The sequence below is a fragment of the Brassica napus genome, chromosome C4, assembly GCF_020379485.1.
Source record: "Brassica napus cultivar Da-Ae chromosome C4, Da-Ae, whole genome shotgun sequence".
In the NCBI taxonomy this organism is placed as follows: Eukaryota; Viridiplantae; Streptophyta; class Magnoliopsida; order Brassicales; family Brassicaceae; genus Brassica; species Brassica napus.
This window is the reverse complement of record NC_063447.1, coordinates 52,797,486-52,819,437: the sequence shown is the minus strand read 5'-3', so window position 1 is coordinate 52,819,437 and position 21,952 is coordinate 52,797,486. Positions and strand designations below refer to the sequence as shown.

Sequence of the window (21,952 nt, the reverse complement as noted above, 5' to 3'; positions counted from 1 at the left end):
TCACAAGATGTGTTCTTGGTTCAACATCCATCCGAGTTGAAAGTAGGAGACGTTTGCCCATTGTGTGTGCAATGGAGAGTTGATACAGAAGTGGTGATGCGCCACTGGTGTTAAGTCTCACAAAAGCTCACTTGCAAGCTTGGACTTATACTCAATCCAAGCTTGAGGAGGGGATTTTAGTGAGCTATCAGTCGGATCAAGAAGGTTCAGAAGGTCCATTGCAAGCAACTGAAGAAGAAGGAGCCATCCGGATCTAGGCAGTGGCGTGTCTAGGCAAAAGAGTGTTCAGAGCACTCTTGGCTGTGAGAAGATGAAGACTCTATCAGTGCGGCTTCTAGTGTGAGGTGGCTGAAGAGGTAGTTGAAGCTTCCACAAGCACTCCATGAAGATGGCGAGTTCAGAAGGTGTTGCAATGGAGTAATGGTGCAGATCATGAAGCTATCCATCCAAGCTTGTTCCTGTGAGAGTCTCAAGCTTGAGGGGGAGTGTTGAAGCTTACATGATCTGAGAGTACTTGGTGGTTATTCAAGAAGAGGAGCAGGCCGGTTATGAAGCATGATGAAGAAGGGTGAAGCGATCTCCAAGGCGGCCTCAAGAGAAGAGCAGTCTTGGTACTACAGCTGAAGCATTCTCATGAAGGTTTTAGTAACATGGTGGTGACTCATGAAGAAGAAGCAGCCAAGACTCAGGGTGTATCTATCAAGGAAGATCTGGTAGTTCGAGCACTTGTTCACAACAAGAAGGTTGTGAGAAAGGAGGAGAGACCAAGATCTGTCTGAAGAAGAGTACAAGAAGTGTTGATGATGAGCAAGAGGAGTGGGTTCTATCTTGCATCACATGAGGGCCATGATCCAGAGTCTTTGTTCCCCTTACATTGTTGGTAAGGCACAAAGACTCACTGGCCAATCCCTAGGTCTTGGAGACTTTACTATTTTTCCCTCATCAAAGTTTTGTCCCAAAGGGTTTTCCTTGGTGAGGTTTTTAATGAGGAAGTTCTTCAAGGTTCCAAGCTTGACTTAGGATCAGCTAGAGTCAAGCTTGAGGGGGAGTGTTAATTTGAAGAAAAGAAATGGAGTCAAAGGAGAAGTATAGAGGAGTTTGGGTTTGGTGCAAAGATAGGACAAGTCTTATAGAGATTGTCTATCAAGAGTCCTGAAGTGTCTGAAGGTCTCCAGAAGTGTCCTAAGGGTTGTGCAAAGATAGGGCCAAGTCCAGGAGGGACTTAGAAGATGGTTTAGGAGCAAATGGGCGAGTGTGCAAATATAGGGCGAGACCGGGACGAGGCCGTACGGACCTGTACGGACTGGGATCGACCCGAGAAGCATAACTCACTCATTTGAGACATTTTAGGTCTTGTGCAAAATTAGGGCGTTGGTACGGTCAGGAAAACATTTCGTACACACCCTGATGTTTGTAACAAGACCTAACTTGCATCCCAAGGAAGAAGCAACTCGTGAGCTAAGTGTGTGAAGAAGCAAAGAGGTGATTCTGATCATAAGGGGTGTCATTGTCTTTCTCTAAGTCATGGGACTGTTTGTGGATAAGTGACAGGCTGTGCAAGCTGTCCATGAGCTGTGTATTGACCATGTATCTGGACAGATACATGGGAACATTCAGGAGCCTAAAAGGAGCCAATAAGAGGCTGGTCTCTACTTGACCAGATTCAAATAAACCAATCAGACAGCAAAGAGAGTTTAACCAATCAGATGAAGCCATACCAACTCTCCATCTGAACCGTCCATCCTTCAAATCTATTATGAGCCATTAGATATAGGTTTATGAGTTTGCAGATTGTAAAAGCATATATAAACCTATTGGTGACGTTTTGTAAAGCTTTAAGGGAGTAAGGGGGATTTCTCCTCTCCACTTCATGGAAATGAAAACTTGTTCTTGAATCTGAAACCCTAATCTCTAATCTCTTATTCTCCTAATCTCTCAGTCTCTTAATCTCTGTTCCTAAGTCTCTTATTCTCTCGTAAACACTCTCATCAATCTCTCTTTCTAAATCACCTAGAGCAAGCTCTCATCTTTCTCCATTGGAGTTTATACACACACAAACACAACCAGAGAAGAGAACTCTATAAATCTCACAGTATACATAGGTGGAGATACAAGATTTTTGATCAACTCGGAACAATCTGTATCAAAGTCAAAATTCTATCTCCTATGAAATCATTTTTAACTTATTAAAGCTTTCAACTCTTAATGGGGGATGTAATTTACATTATATTATATATATTAGTTAAGGATAAAAATACAAAAAAAAAAACTATCAATAAAATTTGGAGATGAAAATTATATATTAAATATTCATCCAAAACGAACACAAAGAACCAACAAAAACAGGAAAAGAAAATGAAACAAACTGAAACAAATCTCTTATGGATAGATAATTATTAAAACAGACAACACAAGCAAAAAGCTAAGTTTAAACATGATGAATGCGATGAAAACCATGATTGGGATTATGTTGATTGATGCTATGAGGTTTCTTCTTGCCTCTTCCTTCGTCCCTCCGATCTTGGTCCTAGTAGGGACCGTGCTTATATTCAGGCCAATTCATATTGTATATCGGATCAAACACCTCAAACTTAATGTTGTTATATCCTAACATTGGTCCTTGATTAGGAATCATCATGTTGGGATTGTAGTTGAACGCATTCACATCGAACATGCTTCTTTCGTCGAGAGGATCGGTATTACCGCCACCAACAATGTTGTTATTACTTCCACCACAGTAATTCTGAGGAACCATTGCTTGTTGGAAGCGTGGACTTCCCAAATTCATCCTCAGATTTTCCAAAACACTTATTAGACAAGCGTTTTGACGCAAGTTAAGTTCACTGGGAGGTTTCTCCCACCATTTATCTGTTTCTTCTCTCTGAATTCTAATCTTCTCCAAAATTTTCCTCCTTGCTTTCTCCTTTTCAAGCTTTACCAGCTCCTGCAATAATAATATATCGTGTGTAAGCAATCAATGCTTCTACATGTAATTAAGAAATAAACATATTTTAGTCATGGAAACAAACGGCGCTTATATAAATATGATTATAGCTTTTGAAACAACACGATCTAACTATAAAAATGAACATACAACCTTTTTAAAATTAAATATATTTTCCATTATATCCTATATAATGAGTTAGAAAACTTTGCACATTTACTTAATAATCAATTCTCCATTGTTCATGCCATAGCGTAAATTACACACACACACACACACACACATATATATATATATATATATATATATATATATATAAAGATCGATTTTTTATAAAGTATGGTTTGGAGTATATACATTTAAATAACTTATTTATATTCTTAGAAAACAACAAAAATTTGATGTTTACCTGACTGAGTATGCTGTTAAGATCTCGGATAGTTGCGCTTGGACCAAATTCAGTAAGCTGAAAAGGATTCTGGTGATAAATTTTGAAACGGTTAAATACATATCTAACATCTGGATTACCAAAGGAAAATACTTTCCGACCAGGTGAAAACACAAGTATTCCAATTTCTACACCACATAAGGTGCAAAGCTCGCTAGCTTTTTTAAAAAGACCTTGTCTTCTTTTTGAATACGTAACTTGAAGGTCACTATCTTTCTCCATTTTTACGATCTGTATCTTTCGACGACCTTTTCTGCTTCTCGCCATTTTCCAAGTTTCGTTTTAACATATAAGCTACAAAACATGATATTATAAAGTAGAATAGATCTTATATTTATAAGGATGTGTTACCTTCATGATATAATATGTAAAGTCATTTTAAGTAAATTATCTTTAAAGATTCTAACATATATAGAATTTGTATATTAATTACCAGTTCAAGCTTACAATAGTTATCCTATATAGTACATATTAGGATGAAAATTATGATATTTGGGAATCATTTTATATGTTACAGTGCACAATGATCTGTCAAATGTATCTATTCATTTTCAGGAAATACAAATTACACTATTTACTATATTTTGAATCTTACAATTAGTATTTATGCTATAAGAAAATTTTAAATGTCATTGCTTATAATTACTACTAGGGGTGGGCGTTCGGTTACATTTTCGGGTTCGGATCGGGTATTTCGGTATAGAAGTGCAGAACCCATTTGGATATTTCTGTACTTCGAGTCGGGTTCGAGTATTTTTAGTTCGGATTCGGTTATTTCGGATCGGGTTCGAATATTTAGATTTTGAAAAAAAAAAAATTAAAATTTTCATTTCTCAAATTTATTGTATTTAAAAATATAACTTTCACTTAACTAATTTTTTTAATAGATTAAATAGTTAATAGATTTGGACATAACATTTTGAAACTAAAAATACATTAATTTGGTTATTATTTTTAAATTTTGGATGTAACTTTTTGTTAATTCTTGAAATAAAAAGTTTGACATGCATTTTAAGTGAGTAGCAAATAATTTCTCCATAATTGTATGTATATCATATGAACTTAAAGTATGTGTAGTATCAATATAAATATTTTATATAAAATGAGACATGTAAACTAGAAATATAATGTTAATTATACATAGCTTCGGATATCCATTCGGGTTCGGATATTACCCGTTCGGGTTCGGATATCCAATATCTCCTAATTCAATACCCGTTCGGATATTTTGCTACTTCGGTTCGGATTTCGGTTCAGGTTTTTCAGATCGGGTTCGGATGCGGCTTCAAATATCGTGTAAAGTGTCCACCCCTAATTACTACTATGTATTTGCATTGGATGTTAATGCTTAAAAACCTTGTTTTATAAAAGTACTTTAAATATATCCTCATCCCTCGCAAGTTCTATATATTTTAGAGATTCATGAAATATAATATTTTGTAAAATTTACTTATACATAATTACAAATCGTACCACATTCTTTACATATAGTGTGTCTACAGCACATGATTCATAATAGTATTTGACAAATGATTCATAAAATAGTTTTTTGTATAAAAATAAAATATACTTAATTATTAGAATAAGGGTTGGACTATAGGCCTTATCACCATATGTCCATCTCCCCTAGTAAGCTGGCCCTGCTCGCCGAGCTAGTACCATGGTGACCATACACGTTGTATTGGCACACATGAGAGTTCTTGATTAGGTCCATATATTCTACTTTTTAAAATACACAATGGGCAAACGATACTTTGCAAGACCAGTTAATCATTGGTTCACGTGAAGAGTTCCAAATCATTCCATCATATGCTCTGTTATCATATCTAGCAAGATAGGTTGATTATTATTATTTTTTTGAAACTAAGATAGGTTGATTAGTTGGGGAATGCAAATTCCTCCAAACTGCTGTTAATTCTATACAATGCTTCAAACAAGTGCAGGCCGGCTTGATAGGGGAGGAAAAACAGTGCGCCCGTCTCAGAACCCACCAAAAGTCCATTAAATTTTAATAATATAAAGGATCTATATATATATATATATTTTTTTTTTATAATAAAGACCCATATTCTTTGGGTATTATAGTGTTAATTTAGACGATATTTAATGATGTACTAAACTAAGTTCTTATAAAAAATTAAAATACAAACGAAAATAATAAATTTTGCTAATTTGTTTTAAAAATTTAGTATTTTTAATAATATTTTAATTATAAATTAAAATTATTAGGTATAGGGCCCAAAATATTGTTTTGTTCAAGGGACCCTTCAGAATGTTAAACCGGCCCTGACAAGTGACGGAACCATCTGTTCATTGTGCCTACATTCGAATGGCTCCAATTTTCGTCATCTAATGGATTTTGATTATATGGATTATATATGCCATTTACATGTTTTAAGTGAGGACTGGCCCAAAAATACTTATGGGCTAATGAAAACCAAACAAAAAATATTTCTCACTTTTTATTTTTTGACAGCATATTTCAAACTTATTAAAGAATACAAATTTGCGATTTTCAGTTCGTTACGGGGAAAAGTGTAGAATTTCGTAGTGAATGTATTTATCTTTTTCATGTTATAATCATCTAGGACTTGGGTTTTCAAAAAGCCTTTGGCATGTTATTGATTACTTGATGTTTGTTACATCTTAGACATCTAGTATCTACTGTCCTAAGATCATCTCCTATGGAATATTATTTTTTTTTCTCTAGAGAGAAAAATAGTATTCATTAGAAATGCTTTAAAATTATCCATAATTTAGTTTCTTTTATTTTTAACATTTAAAATAAAATTAGAAATTTTAAAGATATTTTTTTTGATTTGGGAGATTTTTTAAATTTTGTTTAAAACTTAACAATATTTTGATTAAAATAAACATAGTTCAAATATTAAAATAAACACAGTTTTAAAGCTAGTGTATTAAAATGAAAGATATAATTAGTTAAAATATTAGATTGGGTAATAGAGATATTAAAGTGATTAATGAAAGTTAGCTGGGATATTTTTATGAAATTTTCATATTATTTTTAATAAAAACATGATGATTTACAAGTATCTCTAACAAAATTTATTAATATTACATACACAACTACAAATTGTACATAGATTTTGACAAACTGCCTACTTAACTAGATATTGAAATTGAGTATCCTATTAACTGATACATTCATATCTATCTGACTAAAATGATGTAGATAGATATTTGAAAATATTCTTAATATCTTATCATTTATTTTATTAATTATTTTAGATAATTAATTTTATTATTTTAGGGTTTTATGGTTTTCTTATATATAGCCGTTTAGGCTTTAAGTTTGTATTCAGATTATTGAAATTGATATTTTTATAAAGAGTTTTTGTTAAGCACTGAGAAGAGTATCTCAACTTTGTTTTCGTAGATGTGTAGATCTCAACGAGTTCAAGAAGGCACCGTCTCCTTGGTATTCTTAGAATCAATAGGTTACTTGCGTTATCGTAACTTCCGCTACATCATAAAATATGTTAAAACCTAAAAGTAAAAAAAAAAGAGCAGCTAGGGCGGGTCAAACCAGATGTTAGCTAAACATAGACCATGGGCATGACCTGCAATAGACATGTGACAATCCGTCCCGTGGACCCAGACTCACAGCTTTGCAGGACACCGACCCTAACCCTTCACATGTGAACATGTGAGCCTTCACTGACTGTTCCATGTAGGCTATTGGTGCGCTTCGCGTTCCTTGAACCCAAAACTTCACCTTTTGACAATATTCTCACAGGATAAGTTATCACCAATTGACCCGATTTTTTTGTGACAACCTGTCCCTCACAGGACAAGTTATCACCAATTGACCTGACTTTTTTGTGACAACCCGTCCCGAAAGACATAACTGAACATTTATCTATGAGGGATGAAGTAATGTATCTTACAACACGGAAGGAGTTAAGGATAGCCCATCATCTAATCTTTGGTTCCTCTCACACCAGATTTCATAAATGGCAGCCTGCCAAGCTTGTAGAACCGCCAGTTTCACTTTATAGTTTCCATGGACATTAGGCACTCATAAGAGAATATCACTCCAAGCGTAAGGAGAAGTTAGGAGATGAAACCTGTTCTTGACATCACACCAAATAATATAGAGAAGTAGGAACATTCAAAGAATAAGTCGTTTCGGGATTCATCCTGAACACCACATAGCAGACAGATAGGCTCCATGTCCTCATCCCAAGTAGCGAGTTGATCAAAAGTAGGGTTCTTATTCCGGATGAAAAGCCAAGTTGCTGTTGCGTGCCAAGAAATAATATCCTTGTGGTACCAAGGCAGCCCAAGGTTTGGGAGGCCTAGCAATACAAATAGAATTCCAAACCAACTTGGAAAAAAATGGTTTATTCTTTGATTTGCCGACGGACCAGGTTGCCATGCCTGACCTAAATCAAGTAGGATGAGTTTTTTTTTTGAGAAATAAGGATTTTTCAGCCGTTCACCAATTCGCGACTAGCTACAGCTCTATATTACAACTAGACAAGACCAGATGCAACCAAGACCACAATGTAATGAGGATGACATTCCTCCTTTTTAGCCTTTAAGAATTTTTCTACAAAGAATCAATGCGTATTTTAGATTTCAGGCAAACCACTATAGAAATCAGAAAACTAAAACCATTTCCCAAAGCCTTATCTTGGTATAACCAAGTGAATTAAAAACTATAATACACATTGAAAAACTATTGACGAAGTCTTTTCCGGGCTACCTAGTGAAATCAAGTCACGTGAGTTATTCCGTCGACGTGAGGCCAACTTTTTTATTTTCCGTTGACATACAATTTCTCGAACTGATTCAGATTTTTGTAGTTGCACAAAAAAAGATTAAGATTTTTGTAATAATTGTTTTTTTGAAACGTGTACTTTTTTTTGTGAAACATGCTATTTTGATGATGAAACATACTTTTGGGGGTGGGAGGTTGTGTTATGACATTATTGACTTTCATATAGGAAGTTTATCATACATATGAAAATGGATCCCATACTGAGAACTTTGTTACAACTTTATATAAACATTTGATCGAACATATGCGCACTTGGAGTGTCTCTCTGTACTTTGCTAGTAGCCATATCCTACAATTCTAGTATTGTAAAAGATCTAAAGATTTTTCAACTTATTTAAAGCTATCAGTCTACAGATTAACTTTTGTAAACATTACTAGGCACTAACTTAATGAATTAGTTACTGGAGAAAAAACAAATAATTAGGATGTCATAATAGAAATGAACATTTTACCAATGTAATAATATTCTTGCGTTTGTTGAACTTTGGTAAAATTGTAGGTTTGAAAAAAAAAACACACAAATGACGATGTATTAATTAACAAAGAAAACATTATGGGCAAACCACTTATTTCTAAGAAGAATCAGGAGTCAATAATAAGATAAAATTTATAAAGATTTTTTGCAACTTATTTAACTGCATGTATTTCTTTTGAAGAGTTGAGTATGATCTATATAACGATCACTAACTTATTGAATTGATTATTGCAAAAATCAAATCTTTAGAATGGCATTTAAAAACGAACATTTTATCACGGTTGCTGAGGTTTTAATAAGGAAAAAAAAACAGAAATGACAATGTTTTAATATAACAAAGTAAACATTATGGGCAAACCACTAATTCTAAGAATAATTAGGGTCAAAACAAAAAAAAATTTCAAAAAAAAACTAAATATTCGAAAGTTTTCAAATTGGGGCCAGGCTTTTCTTTATATTTTCCGTGTTGTCCTTTTTCACAACGGTTGGATCACGGATTTTTACAACATAACGGCTAAAAACTTAACGCCGTCAGCTCCATTGGCGTGTAACAAGTCAAACGCCCGAGCGCCTGCCGTAACGTTCTTGTTTAAAAAAAAAAAAATAATAATAATCTCTTTTAATTCAAGCGTCTCTCTCTCTCTCTCTCTCTATATTCCTCTCTCACCAATCCATCGCCACAATATTTTCGAAAAACGATTTGTGAGTCTCCGAGATTGCTTCGAAGAAATCAGAAACAAAAATCTCCATCGTTTCATCGGTATATCTTTTTTCTGGTGATTCCAGAGACGCATTTTAAGCATTTCAATCTCCCATTCTCGTTTTCTAATCGCAGTTTCACGATTCAACGCATGATTCGTCGGTAGAAACTTCGATTTAATCGATAATGCGGATTCGTTTTTTCGTTTGTTTATGTTTCTAGGTCACGATTCGTTGGCTCCTTTTGAGTTTTTAGATAGCATTGCGTTTAGGGCGTGATTAGTTGACTCATTGCTACTATTGATCGATTCGTTAGGTCAGTGGAGCTTTTTGAGCTCTCTTGATTGCGATTTTTAAATCTTATTTGTGTGGGATCCTTGACTTACTTACCATTGATGCAGTGATACGGAGCTATAGAAACAAGAAGGCGGATCTATGGATGCTAACAATGGTAAAAGAGGAGGAGGTTCCGTGAAGTCTCCATGTCAAACGCCACGTTCTACTGATAAGTCGAATCGAGATCTCAGATCAGCTGACGGAAACTCAAACTCGTTTAACAAGAGTGAGAAAGAGAAGGGTGTGAATATACAGGTTATTGTTCGTTGCAGGTACGTTGTTTCAAACTATCCTTTTTTTAAAAGGCAGGACGATTAATTAATAACAACACCTTGTGTGTGTGTATTCTTGAGCTTAATAATCTTCACTACGGTTTGTTGGTTTTGTGATGATTTCAGACCATTTAACTCGGAGGAGACGAGGTTACAAACGCCTGCGGTGCTCACCTGCAATGACCGGAAAAAAGAAGTGGCGGTGGCTCAGAATATTGCTGGGAAGCAGATTGATAAGACCTTCTTGTTTGACAAGGTTTAATATTTAAAGGCTTTTTAGATTGCCTATGCTGCTATGCTTGTATTAGTTGCTTACAGTTTCTTGGATTTTTGAATCTGTTAGGTTTTTGGCCCAACGTCCCAACAGAAGGACTTGTATCATCAAGCAGTTTCTCCCATTGTTTTTGAGGTTCTTGATGGGTATAACTGCACCATCTTTGCATACGGGCAGACAGGGACTGGGAAGACATACACAATGGAAGGTGGAGCTAGAAAAAAGGTAAGCCAACCACCATTTCAAGTACATGAATAGCATCTTCACTGATGTCCTCATTTTGGTTTTCTTGCTAGAACGGTGAAATCCCGAGTGATGCAGGTGTTATCCCTAGAGCGGTTAAGCAGATATTTGATATTCTGGAAGCACAAAGCGCTGCTGAATACAGTTTGAAAGTTTCGTTTCTTGAGCTCTACAATGAAGAACTTACGGACCTTTTAGCTCCGGAAGAAACAAAATTCGCAGATGACAAATCAAAGAAGCCTCTGGCCCTCATGGAAGATGGGAAAGGTGGCGTTTTTGTGCGAGGGTTGGAAGAAGAAATCGTGTCTACTGCTGATGAGATTTACAAAGTCTTGGAGAAAGGGTCAGCCAAGAGACGCACTGCAGAGACTCTTCTCAACAAGCAAAGTAGTAGATCTCATTCAATATTTTCTGTTACAATCCACATTAAGGAATGTACACCAGAGGGGGAAGAGATTGTCAAAAGTGGAAAGCTAAATCTGGTTGATCTTGCTGGTTCGGAGAATATTTCACGATCTGGTGCTCGAGAGGTATATAACCCATACATAATTTCTCCTCTTATATACTGATGCTGCGAATTAGACATGTACAGAAATGCCTGGATGATTTTACTAAATAACATGAGTCTCTACATTGCAGGGCAGAGCCAGGGAAGCTGGAGAGATCAACAAAAGTTTGCTCACACTCGGACGTGTCATAAATGCGTTGGTTGAACACTCTGGTCATATTCCATATAGGTAAGATTTGTTGCCCAAGTATCTTATCTCTCTATAACATTCAAGACATGCTCGATAGTTCTCTAATCAATTAATTATATGCATCAAATTTCAGAGAAAGCAAGTTGACAAGATTATTGAGAGACTCTTTGGGAGGAAAAACAAAAACATGCGTGATTGCTACAGTATCACCCTCTGTTCACTGTCTCGAAGAAACACTCAGCACCCTTGATTATGCACACCGTGCGAAACACATCAAAAATAAACCAGAGGTCCGTAACACACATCTCGATCTGTTGACTCTGCCAGTTTAGTTATGTAATACTGCTCCTTCTGCATTCAGGTTAACCAGAAGATGATGAAATCAGCTATTATGAAAGATTTGTATGGAGAGATTGAACGTTTGAAGCAAGGTATCTATTGGTAACAACATAGTTTGGATCCTCCTTCAGTTACCGAATACTGATGCGTTTGTTCTTGGCTTGTTCAGAGGTCTATGCTGCAAGGGAGAAAAATGGAATTTATATTCCAAAGGAGAGGTACACTCAAGAAGAAGCCGAGAAAAAGGTACAGTTTTTATTATGCAATAAATACCTCTTGTCTATTAAAATTTTTAGAAGAAGATAGACTCAGACTTCATTCTTTATTGGTTGCTGCAGGCTATGGCTGAAAAGATAGAGCAAATGGAAGTAGAGGGTGAAGCTAAAGACAAGGTAAGCTGTTCAATTTGAAAGGATTATATTGTAGTTCATGCTACCCAAGTATTGCTTACTATTGTGACTGTTAAATGTAGCAAATAATTGAGCTTCAAGAGCTGTACAATGCGGAACAGCTTGTAACTGCTGGACTAAGGGAGAAGCTTGATAAGACTGAGGTATCTATCACAAGTTCTTGCTCTGGCTTGTCCACTGACCTGCTTCTTGTACTTATTCCTGCAAGGATTAACTTCTTGTATTTAGAAAAAGCTCCGGGAAACGGAACAAGCATTGTTAGATCTCGAAGAAAAACATAGACAGGCAGTTGCAACAATCAAGGAAAAAGAGTACTTGATATCCAATCTCCTTAAATCAGGTAAATTGGTTTTCATCTGTCTAATGGTGTGGTTACGAGATGAATTAATTTCTTCAATTCATTATATGTTTAATGAAACATAGGTTTAACCTTGTCACATTTTCTCAGAGAAAACACTTGTTGACCGTGCTGTCGAGCTTCAGGCAGAGTTGGAAAATGCCGCATCTGATGTTTCTAACTTGTTCGCCAAAATTGGTTTGTGGCTCTCTTTCTTCTCTCCCATTATTGTCATCACTCTCTGAAAACTAAACTAAGCTTATTGATGGATGATGATTCCAGAGAGAAAGGACAAGATTGAAGACAGCAATAGATCGCTCATCCAGGAGTTTCAATCACAATTGCTAACGCAACTTGAAGTCTTGAACAGCAGTGTGGCAGGTTCAGTGACTCAGCAGGAAAAACAATTGCAAGACATGGAGAAAGTTATGGCATCTTTCGTGTCTGCAAAGACAGAGGTAAAACATGAAAAGAAATTATTTTCCCGTACCTCTCTGTCTGTTATATCTATCTTGAAATAATGTTTACACATGGTCTTCTTTGCAGGCAACTGAAACTTTACGGGGAAGTTTAGCACAGTTGAAGGAAAGGTACAACTCAGGCATCAAGTCTTTAGATGATATAGCAGTGACTCTGGATAAAGACAGCCAAACGACTTTGAATGACTTGAACTCGGACGTGACAAAACATTCTTGTGCACTAGAAGATGTAAGAAGAGAATCTCTCAATCATGTAGTCAATTTCGTTGATATTGATTTTTTTGACCTTATCAACATGTGTTGAATCAGATGTTCAAAGGGTTTACATCAGAGGCTCACTCCCTACTCGAAGGGCTTCAAAGTAGCCTTCACAATCAAGAGGAGAAGCTCTCTGCATTCACACAGCAACAGCGCAATTTGCATTCCCGATCAATTGAGTCTGCTAAGTCCGTCTCCGAGGTGATGTTGGACTTCTTCAAGACTCTAGACACGCACGCATGTAAGCTAACAAAGCTAGCAGAAGACGCCCAAAACGTGAACGAGCAGAAACTATCAGCATTCACAAAGAAATTCGAGGTTGGTTTTTGCTATTTCTCCTTATCTAATTCTACAACACAAGCCTTTTATAACGAATTATGCTTTTTGCCCTTCAGGAATCAATTGCAAATGAAGAGAAACAAATGCTTGAGAAAGTTGCAGAGTTACTAGCAAGCTCACACGCAAGGAAGAAAGAGTTGGTTCAGATAGCTGTGCAAGATATCCGCGAAGGATCATCTTCACAAACCGGTGCGTTGCAGCAAGAAATGTCTGCAATGCAAGAATCAGCTTCCTCCGTCAAAGTCCAGTGGAACGCTCACATGGTCCAAGCAGAGTCTCATCATCTCGATAACATCTCTGCAGTTGAGGTTGCAAAGGAAGATATGCAGAAAATACTTCTAAAATGGTAAATCACACTTTTATTTCATAAGTTTATTACTTCTAATGTGGTTTATTAATTATCTGAGCCATTATTGATTTTTCCCTCAGCCTTGAAGATTCAAGAACTGGAACTCAACAATGGAAGACTGCACAAGAATCATTGGTCGATCTAGAAAAGAGGAATGTTGGAAACGCAGATTCTCTTGTTCGGTAATGAACCATACTATATATACTTTTACATCCTCCTTCCATACACATTCAATCTTAATCTTCTCCATGTATAAACCAGAAGAGCCAAAGAAAACAATGAGAAACTACGAGCTCAGTTATCGTCTGCAGTTTCGAACACTCTAAGCGAAGCTGATTCTGCAAACAGAGATATCCTCTCATCCATTGACAGTAAGTGATTCGATTTGCCTCATACATTTATTATAGTTTCTTGATTCTATCAGTTGATTTAAATCTTTTTGGTTTTGCAGACTCGTTACAGCTTGATAAAGACGCTTCGGCTGATATTAATTCCACCATAGCTCCTACTTATGGAAGCTTGAAAGAATTAAGAACTCACCATGACAACAATGTTGTCGAAATCAAAGAGAACACAGGGAAATGTCTTGGTCGCGAATACAAGGTAATGGTTAAATTTTGAAAAGGATTATTTAAATTGCGTTTATATATTTACTTTGGTAGTCATTCTTATTTAATCATGTTAGGGATATACATGACTGAATTTGGACGGATTATTTAAAATTTAATCATATGTATACATGACTGAATTTGGAAATGGATTTATTTAAATTATGTTTTATGTTTACTTAGGTGGATGAAGCAACAAGCTCAACGCCGAGGAAGAGACAGTACAACATACCAACGGCTGACTCGATTGAGGAACTTAAAACGCCATCGTTTGAGGAATTGTTGAAGGCTTTTCATGATTCTTCCAAGTCGCCCAAACAAATGCAGCAATCTAACGGAGAAGCGAAACACGTTAGTAACGGTGGTCGACCTCCGTTAACAGCCATCAACTGAAAAAAAAAACGAAGGATATGTCGGCTACCGTGAGATTAATAGGAACACGAGAAAGAGTTTGTATAGCGACAAACAAATCTCTCCATTTGTTTCTTTTTTTTGAACCCGCACTTTAGTTATATTTTACGTTTTTTTTTGTTCAACCGTTTTTATTATTATAACAGGTAAGTACCTAAATTTGATTTCATCTATGATTCAAAATAACAAGTAATAATACTATTTTGAACGTTTCCATGAACACTTTGCAAACCAAAAAGCTGCAAGCAAGTATATTGTTCAACCCTCGAGTCTAAATATACAGTATAAATTCTTTAAATTAATACTCTATAAATTAACATACACTACAAAATTTCTATAAAATAATATAATTTCATAGTTTCAAATTAAATTTTTGGTTCAATTAATATATCGATAAATTAATATCTCTATAAATTGATAAAAAATTTATAGTTTTGGTGTAATCCCAACATTATTAATTTATAGAGGTTTCAGTGTAGCTTCTTTACACGATATGAACAAAGCAAGGAAGGAAACATTTTTCTTAGCTCTATTTCATATGTTCTAACAACATGATTCATATGGATTCAGGAGTCTTTTTCTGATGTAGTAAGAGCGTAAACTATCCCACTATTATATATTACACCTTGTACGTTTGTGTTGCTGGCTTAAATATCACTTTCTTGTAATTTCCATGGCAATATGACGACCTACCAAACTTACAAGACCACGACCACTCATAAACCAGCTAGCCGTTAGCCATATAGAGTATTTTGAAGGAAGGTTCTAGAAGAATATATCGTATGCTAGTTTATTGGGCTTATTTGTGTAATAGCCATGTTTAAGAGATAAATTAGGTGAGTAACATTGATTTTGAAATACAATGTGAGACATTTGTATTCCATTTTATCTGGTTTTGCCATGTCGATTAAAAGGTTTCCAGTTGCAAGTGAAAAAGTAGGTGCTGTATTTTTCTTGGAGAAATCATCCAGATATATATTTATTAACCACATAGATATGCATCGAATATTCTATTCCATATCACCGAAATAATATAAGATTATAACTTCATCTACAACCTTTAAATACTAAACATATTCCAACTCTAGTTATCCCTAATCCCACCACAAACCCTAAATATTACACCCTAAGCTCTAATCAATAAATCCTAAATCCAAGTATAAACTCTAAACCCAAATGTAAACTCTAAACCCAAATATAATGGAACAAAATAAATAACATAGTACATATTGGTGAAATTATGAAATGTATGTGATTGCATGTAAGAAATTAATGTTGACCCCAATCATACCCCTCCATCTTCTAAATACTAAACCCAAATATAAACCCTAAACCCAAATATCAAAATCTTAAATGTGCATAATATTATGTAATATTAAATTACATTATGTAATATTAAACTATACAATATTGATCACAATACAATTTTTACATATAAATGTAAAAATAGTTAGAATTTAAGAAAATTACAAATCATATTTCTAAACAAAATAGAGCATTTTTTATTAACCAACAATTGGAATGGAACGATAAAATAGTATAGTAACAGAATATAACGTATAACAAAATATATATATTTATATTTTATATGCATAGAATAGAATACAATCACAAAAGTTGTTCATCGTCTCCCACATACAACAGAGATTTCGTGTTCTTGCTACTGTCGCTTTTGGAATCTGAGAAGCATCTCCTTTCCGTCATTGACAAAGCCTCCTAAACTGGTTTTTTCCTCCACAAAACTTTCCGGGAACGTAGTCCGTAACATCTTCTTTGCTCAAATCTATTTTGAAAAAATCTATTCAATTTTCCAAATATCAGCAATAAAAAAATTATTTTGTGAGAGTGTCTGAGTAACAAAGAGCCACGTTTTATCTTTCACGATCAATAACCATTAATTAATTTTTTTTGTGCCGGTGAAAAGGAAGGCTAATACAATATTATTATGTAAATGTAATAGTGTATATAGGAATATTTAAAAAAAATTGGTTACTCCGTGAATTAAGCCTTTTTCATGTTATACAGCCCAATTTCTCTTTATTCAAAGTATCCCAACAGTCGACTTATTGTTATGAAAAGAGAATATGAACTTGTTTAAAAACTTGTTATCGACTCTAATGCTACATGTGATTTCATATATAGTTGGTTAAGTTTTGTTTATTTAGCTATATAAATTAATTATCTTAAAGTTATTGGCATTAGATTGATGAGATATCTATAGAGTATTTTTAGGGGTGGGCCTTCGGGTACTCATTCGGGTTCAGTTCGGATCTATTCGGGTTTTCGGGTTTAAAGATTTCAGCCCCATTCAGATATTTCTAAATTTCGGTTCGGGTTCGGTTTCAGATCTTTGCGGATTCGGTTCGGGTTCGGATAACTCATTTAAATTATTTTAAAAATTTTAATATTCATTATATGCTTACAATTTCTCAAAATCTATAAAACAAAATAATATATTACATATAAATTTGTATAATATATGTCAAAATAGCTAAAATTAACATATAAATTGTTTTGATTTGAATATTTGGATAGAAAATCAATAGATATTTTAAGGATTTTGGTGTTTTGAATATATTTTAGCTATTTTAGACATTTGCTTTTGACTATTTTTATATATTTTCAAGCATTTTAGACAACTTAAAAGTATCTTATATATTTTGGATGTTTTAATATATATTAAAGCTAAAAATAAGTAATATATTTAGGTATATAAATCTATTTTGGTTACATTCGGATACCCGAAATACTTCGGTTCGAATCGGGTTCGGTTTCGGTTCTTTAGATACCAAAATTTTGAATCCGTTCAGATATTTAATCAATTTCGGTTCGGATTTGGTACTACTTTTTCGGATCGGGTCCGGTTCGGTTCTTCAGATCCGGGTTTTTTGCCTATTTTAATCGCTGGAGTTGCTTTTATACACATAATCGGACATAATCACTAAATTGTTTTTATTCAATAAAATACACATATTTATCAATTCATTAGAGTTTCATCGGATTATATATATTCATCATGTTTCATAATTTTTCTTAGACTATTTTCCTTTCTTGTTTTTCTTTAAAATATTTCTTATTTGATCCTTCAAATACTATCTCTTTTTGAAAAAAATAATATCATCTAATAATAAAACCGAAACATGTGTTTACATTTACGGCGGATATATATATACGAAAGTATTCTAACATGATGTGAAGTTTGGCATCAATTAGTTTATCAAAATCAAGAAAGTTTGTAATCACTATTCAATTATTATTATCATGGGAAAGTAAAATAAAAACAAAAAGGGAAGAATCATGGTACACATCAAAGGAAAGGTGACCACATCAAAGGAAAGGTGACCACATCAAAATAAAGAGTGATGTTACACATTAGACAAAGGGGAACTTTCTCATTGTCTAGTCCTAAAGACAATAGCCTACACATGCATGCAATTGCAGAAACCAAGATACCCAATTTTACAACTCATAAGCTCTCAAGTCCCAACTCCATCAAGCAACTTGTAAAAGACATCTTTCTATAAATTATTAAAACTTCCCATTAATTATACTGCTGAGATAGAGACATAAGAGAGAGAGAAAGATGTCATGTAAATTTGTCCAACGGCTATTACTTTACCCCCAAATACACGTGTCCTCGTATTAGCCATTGACGCATCATACATGAATGAAACACCTGCAGAATCTCTATTGTTGTTGTCTTTTCTTTAAAGTTTGGAACTGTCATGTTTGGAATTGATGGATGAGATTGGGAAGAGTTCGAGGGTTTTTAGTGGTATCTTTGGACTGTTCATCATCATGTTGCAATATGGAACGGGCACTGATGATGATGAGGGATATGATGGTCGTGGGCCCATATCCATCATCATCATCCAATCTCGGCCGTACGAAGTGTTCTGACCCGTGATTGGTTTTTGCATCAACATCTCGTCACCTCCACTTTTGTTGCAGTAATGTTCACTCGCCACTTTGCTTTGAGCTTCTACTCCAATGCCCTATATTTTCCATGAAAGCATTCTAAAACTTAGCATCATTTGTTGCAAAAAAAACTCAACATTTGTAAGAAACTAGGGCAAACAAAATACCTTGTTACATTCTCATTTTCAGCTTTCTATGTAAACTATTTAAGTAGCAAAAATATATGATATACTAAAGCTTTGAGCTTATTTATCGGTTTATAACTATATACGTTAATAAACCAGAGTTAGGCTCAGATTGGTAGTTGTTTATTTCCATATACACAAGGCTGATTCTGGTCAGAAACATTTGCATCCAATTAAATTGTATAACGAAACATCTACCCAAAAAAAAAGAGTAGACAATTAAGAATATTACACACCTGATGAGAAAGACAAATGGGAGAAGGCTGAGAGCAGCAAGCGAAAGACATATGATCATAAGGACGATGATGATTATAATGATGGTGGTAATGGTTATGATGATCAATGATGTTACTAAGTGGTTGAGACATCATCGATATTGGTTTGGGCTGGATTTGTTGGAGCTGGAGTTGGAGATGATGTTGTTGTTGGTGAAGTTGCTTAGCGAGTTTCTTCCTCAGCTTCTGTCTATCTCTCGCCTTATGGTTCTGAAACCAGTAAAAGACGTTTTTGCCTTCGATACGTCCATAAAAAGCTAAGTGAGCTGTGATTTGTTGTATCTGCACCGCATTAGGAGTCCGTATGCCGCTCCGGTACATCTCTTCCAAGAGCATCAGTTGCTCCGGCGTCGGGCACCACCTCGTTGCAGCCACTGGACTCATTCTCTGTTTAACAAAATATTGTTGCTTTGTGTATGTTCTCTAATTGTTATGATACCTCTCCAACTATTGGTACTTTGTGTATGGATAAGGGTATTTATACCCGAAATGAGATTATATGTTTAGCAAGAAAATGGGAAAACTTCATTTAATTTTAAAGTGCATTGGAAAGGGACGCAAGAGAGCAAAGGGTTAGACAAAAAATAAACATAATAAAGAACACTGTACTATATTGTTTCTTATGTTATGATGCATTTTGCATTGACACTGTCCCATTCCATATGCTCCAAATTATAACAAACGTACTTTGTGAATTTGAATATAGTACTTATATATATACATATGGGGATATTTCGTTTTTGATAACAAATAATTTTTACTTTCAATTTTCTTTTCTGTCGGGAGCTTTTACTTTAAATATACTAATATATTAATGATGTCAAGAAATAATAATACATTTACAAAAAAAGAGACAATAATACAATAGTATATTATACCGGCAAGATCTGCCATCTATAATCTAATGGCACATAACTGTGAACAATTCTATATCGAAATGATTTGCAAATAATTGAACATCATTGGTTTCAAATAAAGAATAATCGTTAGATAACTTTCCGTAAAAAAAATTATGTAAAACAATATATTCACTCTATTATAAATAGGTCTTTTTTTGTCAACAAATCGGTCTAGGCATATACTCTGAACTGAAAAATTAAACCGAATTAAAAGGTATCGAACCAAACCAAATAACCATAAATAGCTGAATATTTTTTTTATGTTTCCATATATGAAATATTCAAAAATGATATGAAACTAGAACCGAATGAGCAAGTAAATATTCAAAATCGATTTATACACTTAAAATAGTAGCTATATATAAATTAATTAAATATCTAATATATGATTTATAATAACAATAGTTATGTTTATACTGAAATTATCAAATAATCAAACTCAACTGAATATTTCCCAAAAAAATTGAATTACTCAAATATTTTTATTTGAAATACCTAAAATTATTCGATATTTTGTTTAAACGAATTGATTATTTTTATTAAAATTACGTGATCTATATTAAATACATGAATGATTCTTATATTTTATATAAATAAATAATTAAAAGAATGAAACCGAACCAAATATTCAAAAGCCTATGCCTAATTATGAATATCAGGCCTGATGAATATCCATCTTAGTTGAATATCTTATGGTGGACGTCTTAAGAGCACCATTAGTGATAGTACCTTTAGGAGTTTCTAACAATTAAAAAAATTAAAAAGCGAAAAGAGAGAACAATAAATAGTAAGAGACGATCATTTCTGTATGTACTCCAAACGCAACGAGAAACATTTCTACATGTGTAAATCATTTACTAGGTAAGTTGTTAAAAGTAATTAAATATAATTATAAAAGTAAACATCATTATTTTACTATTGTTAAAAAACGTACACCATTTCTCCTCGTGGCACCATTAGTGGTGATTTGTAGATAAAATCTTTAACACAAACAATAATAAAATATAATAAAGTTGGAAAGAGAGTGTGACAAAGATGAGAATTGGATGTTCTTAAAGAGACTTTACACATATGGGAAGAAATCAATTCTACATGTGTCGTTTTTCTATTTGTGTAATACATTTTAGCTATTAAAATTAAATTAGATTAATTTAGTGTGTCAAAATATTAATATATATGCCTAAAGAACCGTGATAGAGAAACTTATACGATGCTCTGATGCTCTAACATATAGTAATATAAGAAGAGAGAGAGGCAGAAAAGAACAAGAACAAAAATCAGAGAGGAACAATGAGGTGCATGGATTCTCGAGATGGATCATTCAATACGTTAAAAATATGTAAAGCCCTTTGTCAAAAAAAAAAAACGCTAAAAGTATGTACTATTCAGAGCCGTGCGAAGGTTTAATGGGGCCTGAGGCGAATATAAAAATGGGGCCCTTTTATAAATTTTTTTTCATCATAGTACAATATATATTTGAAAAAAAAATATTAAGACAATAACTTTAAAAAACTAAGACAAAATTTTTCTTCCCTCTTTTTCAATAAACTCTTTAATCAAATTATCATAATCTAGATTCCTAACTAATTCTCTCTCGATCGATATAATTGCTAGACCATTTAACTTTTCTTGTGACATGGTTGATCGAAGATAAGACTTTATTAGCTTTAACTTGGAAAAGCTTCTTTCAGCAGTGGCGACAGAAAATGGAATCGTCAATAATATTTGATAAGCAATCCATGAGTTTGGATAACACTCTTCCCTTCCTTTCAAGAAGTTCAAAACTTCAAGAGGTCTCTTGTAATCTTATGGCAATGCCTCTTTTAGAACCATCAGTTCAAAACACAAATCATCCCCAATAACATCAGAATGATTTACATGCTTTAAAGCTGCTTCAAGATTGGTACAAGATGCCATCAAACTATCTTCACTCGCTGATTTCAGTTTCTCCA

The 21,952-nt window shown here is 34.2% G+C and overlaps 3 protein-coding genes across 5 annotated transcripts; 1 reads left to right on the top strand and 2 right to left on the bottom strand.

Annotated features, from left to right (window-relative positions):
- Window positions 1-2,373: 2,373 nt before the first annotated feature.
- LOC106450374 (agamous-like MADS-box protein AGL62) lies at window positions 2,374-4,227 on the bottom strand. Its single transcript, XM_048754122.1, has 2 exons — window positions 3,354-4,227; window positions 2,374-2,944 (listed from the first exon to the last, which is right to left on the bottom strand). Exons 1-2 carry the CDS (start codon window positions 3,657-3,659, stop codon window positions 2,528-2,530), a joined length of 723 nt encoding a protein of 240 aa, XP_048610079.1. The 5' UTR covers window positions 3,660-4,227; the 3' UTR covers window positions 2,374-2,527.
- Window positions 4,228-9,261: 5,034 nt separating this feature from the next.
- On the top strand, window positions 9,262-14,939 carry LOC106446924 (kinesin-like protein KIN-5A). Of its 3 annotated transcripts, XM_022701281.2 has the most exons (22): window positions 9,331-9,431; window positions 9,594-9,686; window positions 9,772-9,978; window positions 10,105-10,234; window positions 10,322-10,477; window positions 10,549-11,025; window positions 11,135-11,232; window positions 11,327-11,483; window positions 11,555-11,624; window positions 11,702-11,778; window positions 11,871-11,924; window positions 12,005-12,085; window positions 12,171-12,282; window positions 12,391-12,477; window positions 12,562-12,737; window positions 12,826-12,987; window positions 13,068-13,334; window positions 13,412-13,701; window positions 13,785-13,886; window positions 13,966-14,075; window positions 14,156-14,307; window positions 14,496-14,939. In XM_022701281.2, the coding sequence occupies exons 3-22, from the start codon at window positions 9,806-9,808 to the stop codon at window positions 14,703-14,705; spliced, it is 3,141 nt and encodes a 1,046-aa protein (XP_022557002.2). In that variant the 5' UTR covers window positions 9,331-9,431; window positions 9,594-9,686; window positions 9,772-9,805; the 3' UTR covers window positions 14,706-14,939. The 3 variants fall into 3 exon arrangements, with proteins under 3 accessions (XP_013744201.2, XP_013744198.2, XP_022557002.2); XM_013888747.3 differs by lacking the exon at window positions 9,594-9,686 and having other exon boundaries at window positions 9,262-9,431; window positions 13,969-14,075; XM_013888744.3 differs by lacking the exon at window positions 9,594-9,686 and having other exon boundaries at window positions 9,262-9,431.
- Window positions 14,940-17,615: 2,676 nt separating this feature from the next.
- Window positions 17,616-20,178, bottom strand: LOC106450020 (WUSCHEL-related homeobox 3-like). The gene is made up of 2 exons (XM_013891672.3): window positions 19,063-20,178; window positions 17,616-18,718 (listed from the first exon to the last, which is right to left on the bottom strand). Exons 1-2 carry the CDS (start codon window positions 19,483-19,485, stop codon window positions 18,431-18,433), a joined length of 711 nt encoding a protein of 236 aa, XP_013747126.2. The 5' UTR covers window positions 19,486-20,178; the 3' UTR covers window positions 17,616-18,430.
- Window positions 20,179-21,952: the final 1,774 nt, after the last annotated feature.

Coding starts and splice junctions, on each gene's coding strand:
- LOC106450374 (XM_048754122.1), bottom strand. CDS start 3,659: ATGGCGAGAAGCAGAAAAGGTCGTCGAAAGATACAGATCGTAAAAATG. Junction 2,945..3,353: donor TTAACAGCATACTCAGTCAG/GTAAACATCAAA, acceptor TTATTATTGCAG/GAGCTGGTAAAGCTTGAAAA.
- LOC106446924 (XM_013888744.3), top strand. CDS start 9,806: ATGGATGCTAACAATGGTAAAAGAGGAGGAGGTTCCGTGAAGTCTCCA. Junction 13,702..13,784: donor CAGAAAATACTTCTAAAATG/GTAAATCACACT, acceptor TTTTTCCCTCAG/CCTTGAAGATTCAAGAACTG. Junction 14,076..14,155: donor TATCCTCTCATCCATTGACA/GTAAGTGATTCG, acceptor TTGGTTTTGCAG/ACTCGTTACAGCTTGATAAA.
- LOC106450020 (XM_013891672.3), bottom strand. CDS start 19,485: ATGAGTCCAGTGGCTGCAACGAGGTGGTGCCCGACGCCGGAGCAACTG. Junction 18,719..19,062: donor CCATTTGTCTTTCTCATCAG/GTGTGTAATATT, acceptor TGGAAAATATAG/GGCATTGGAGTAGAAGCTCA.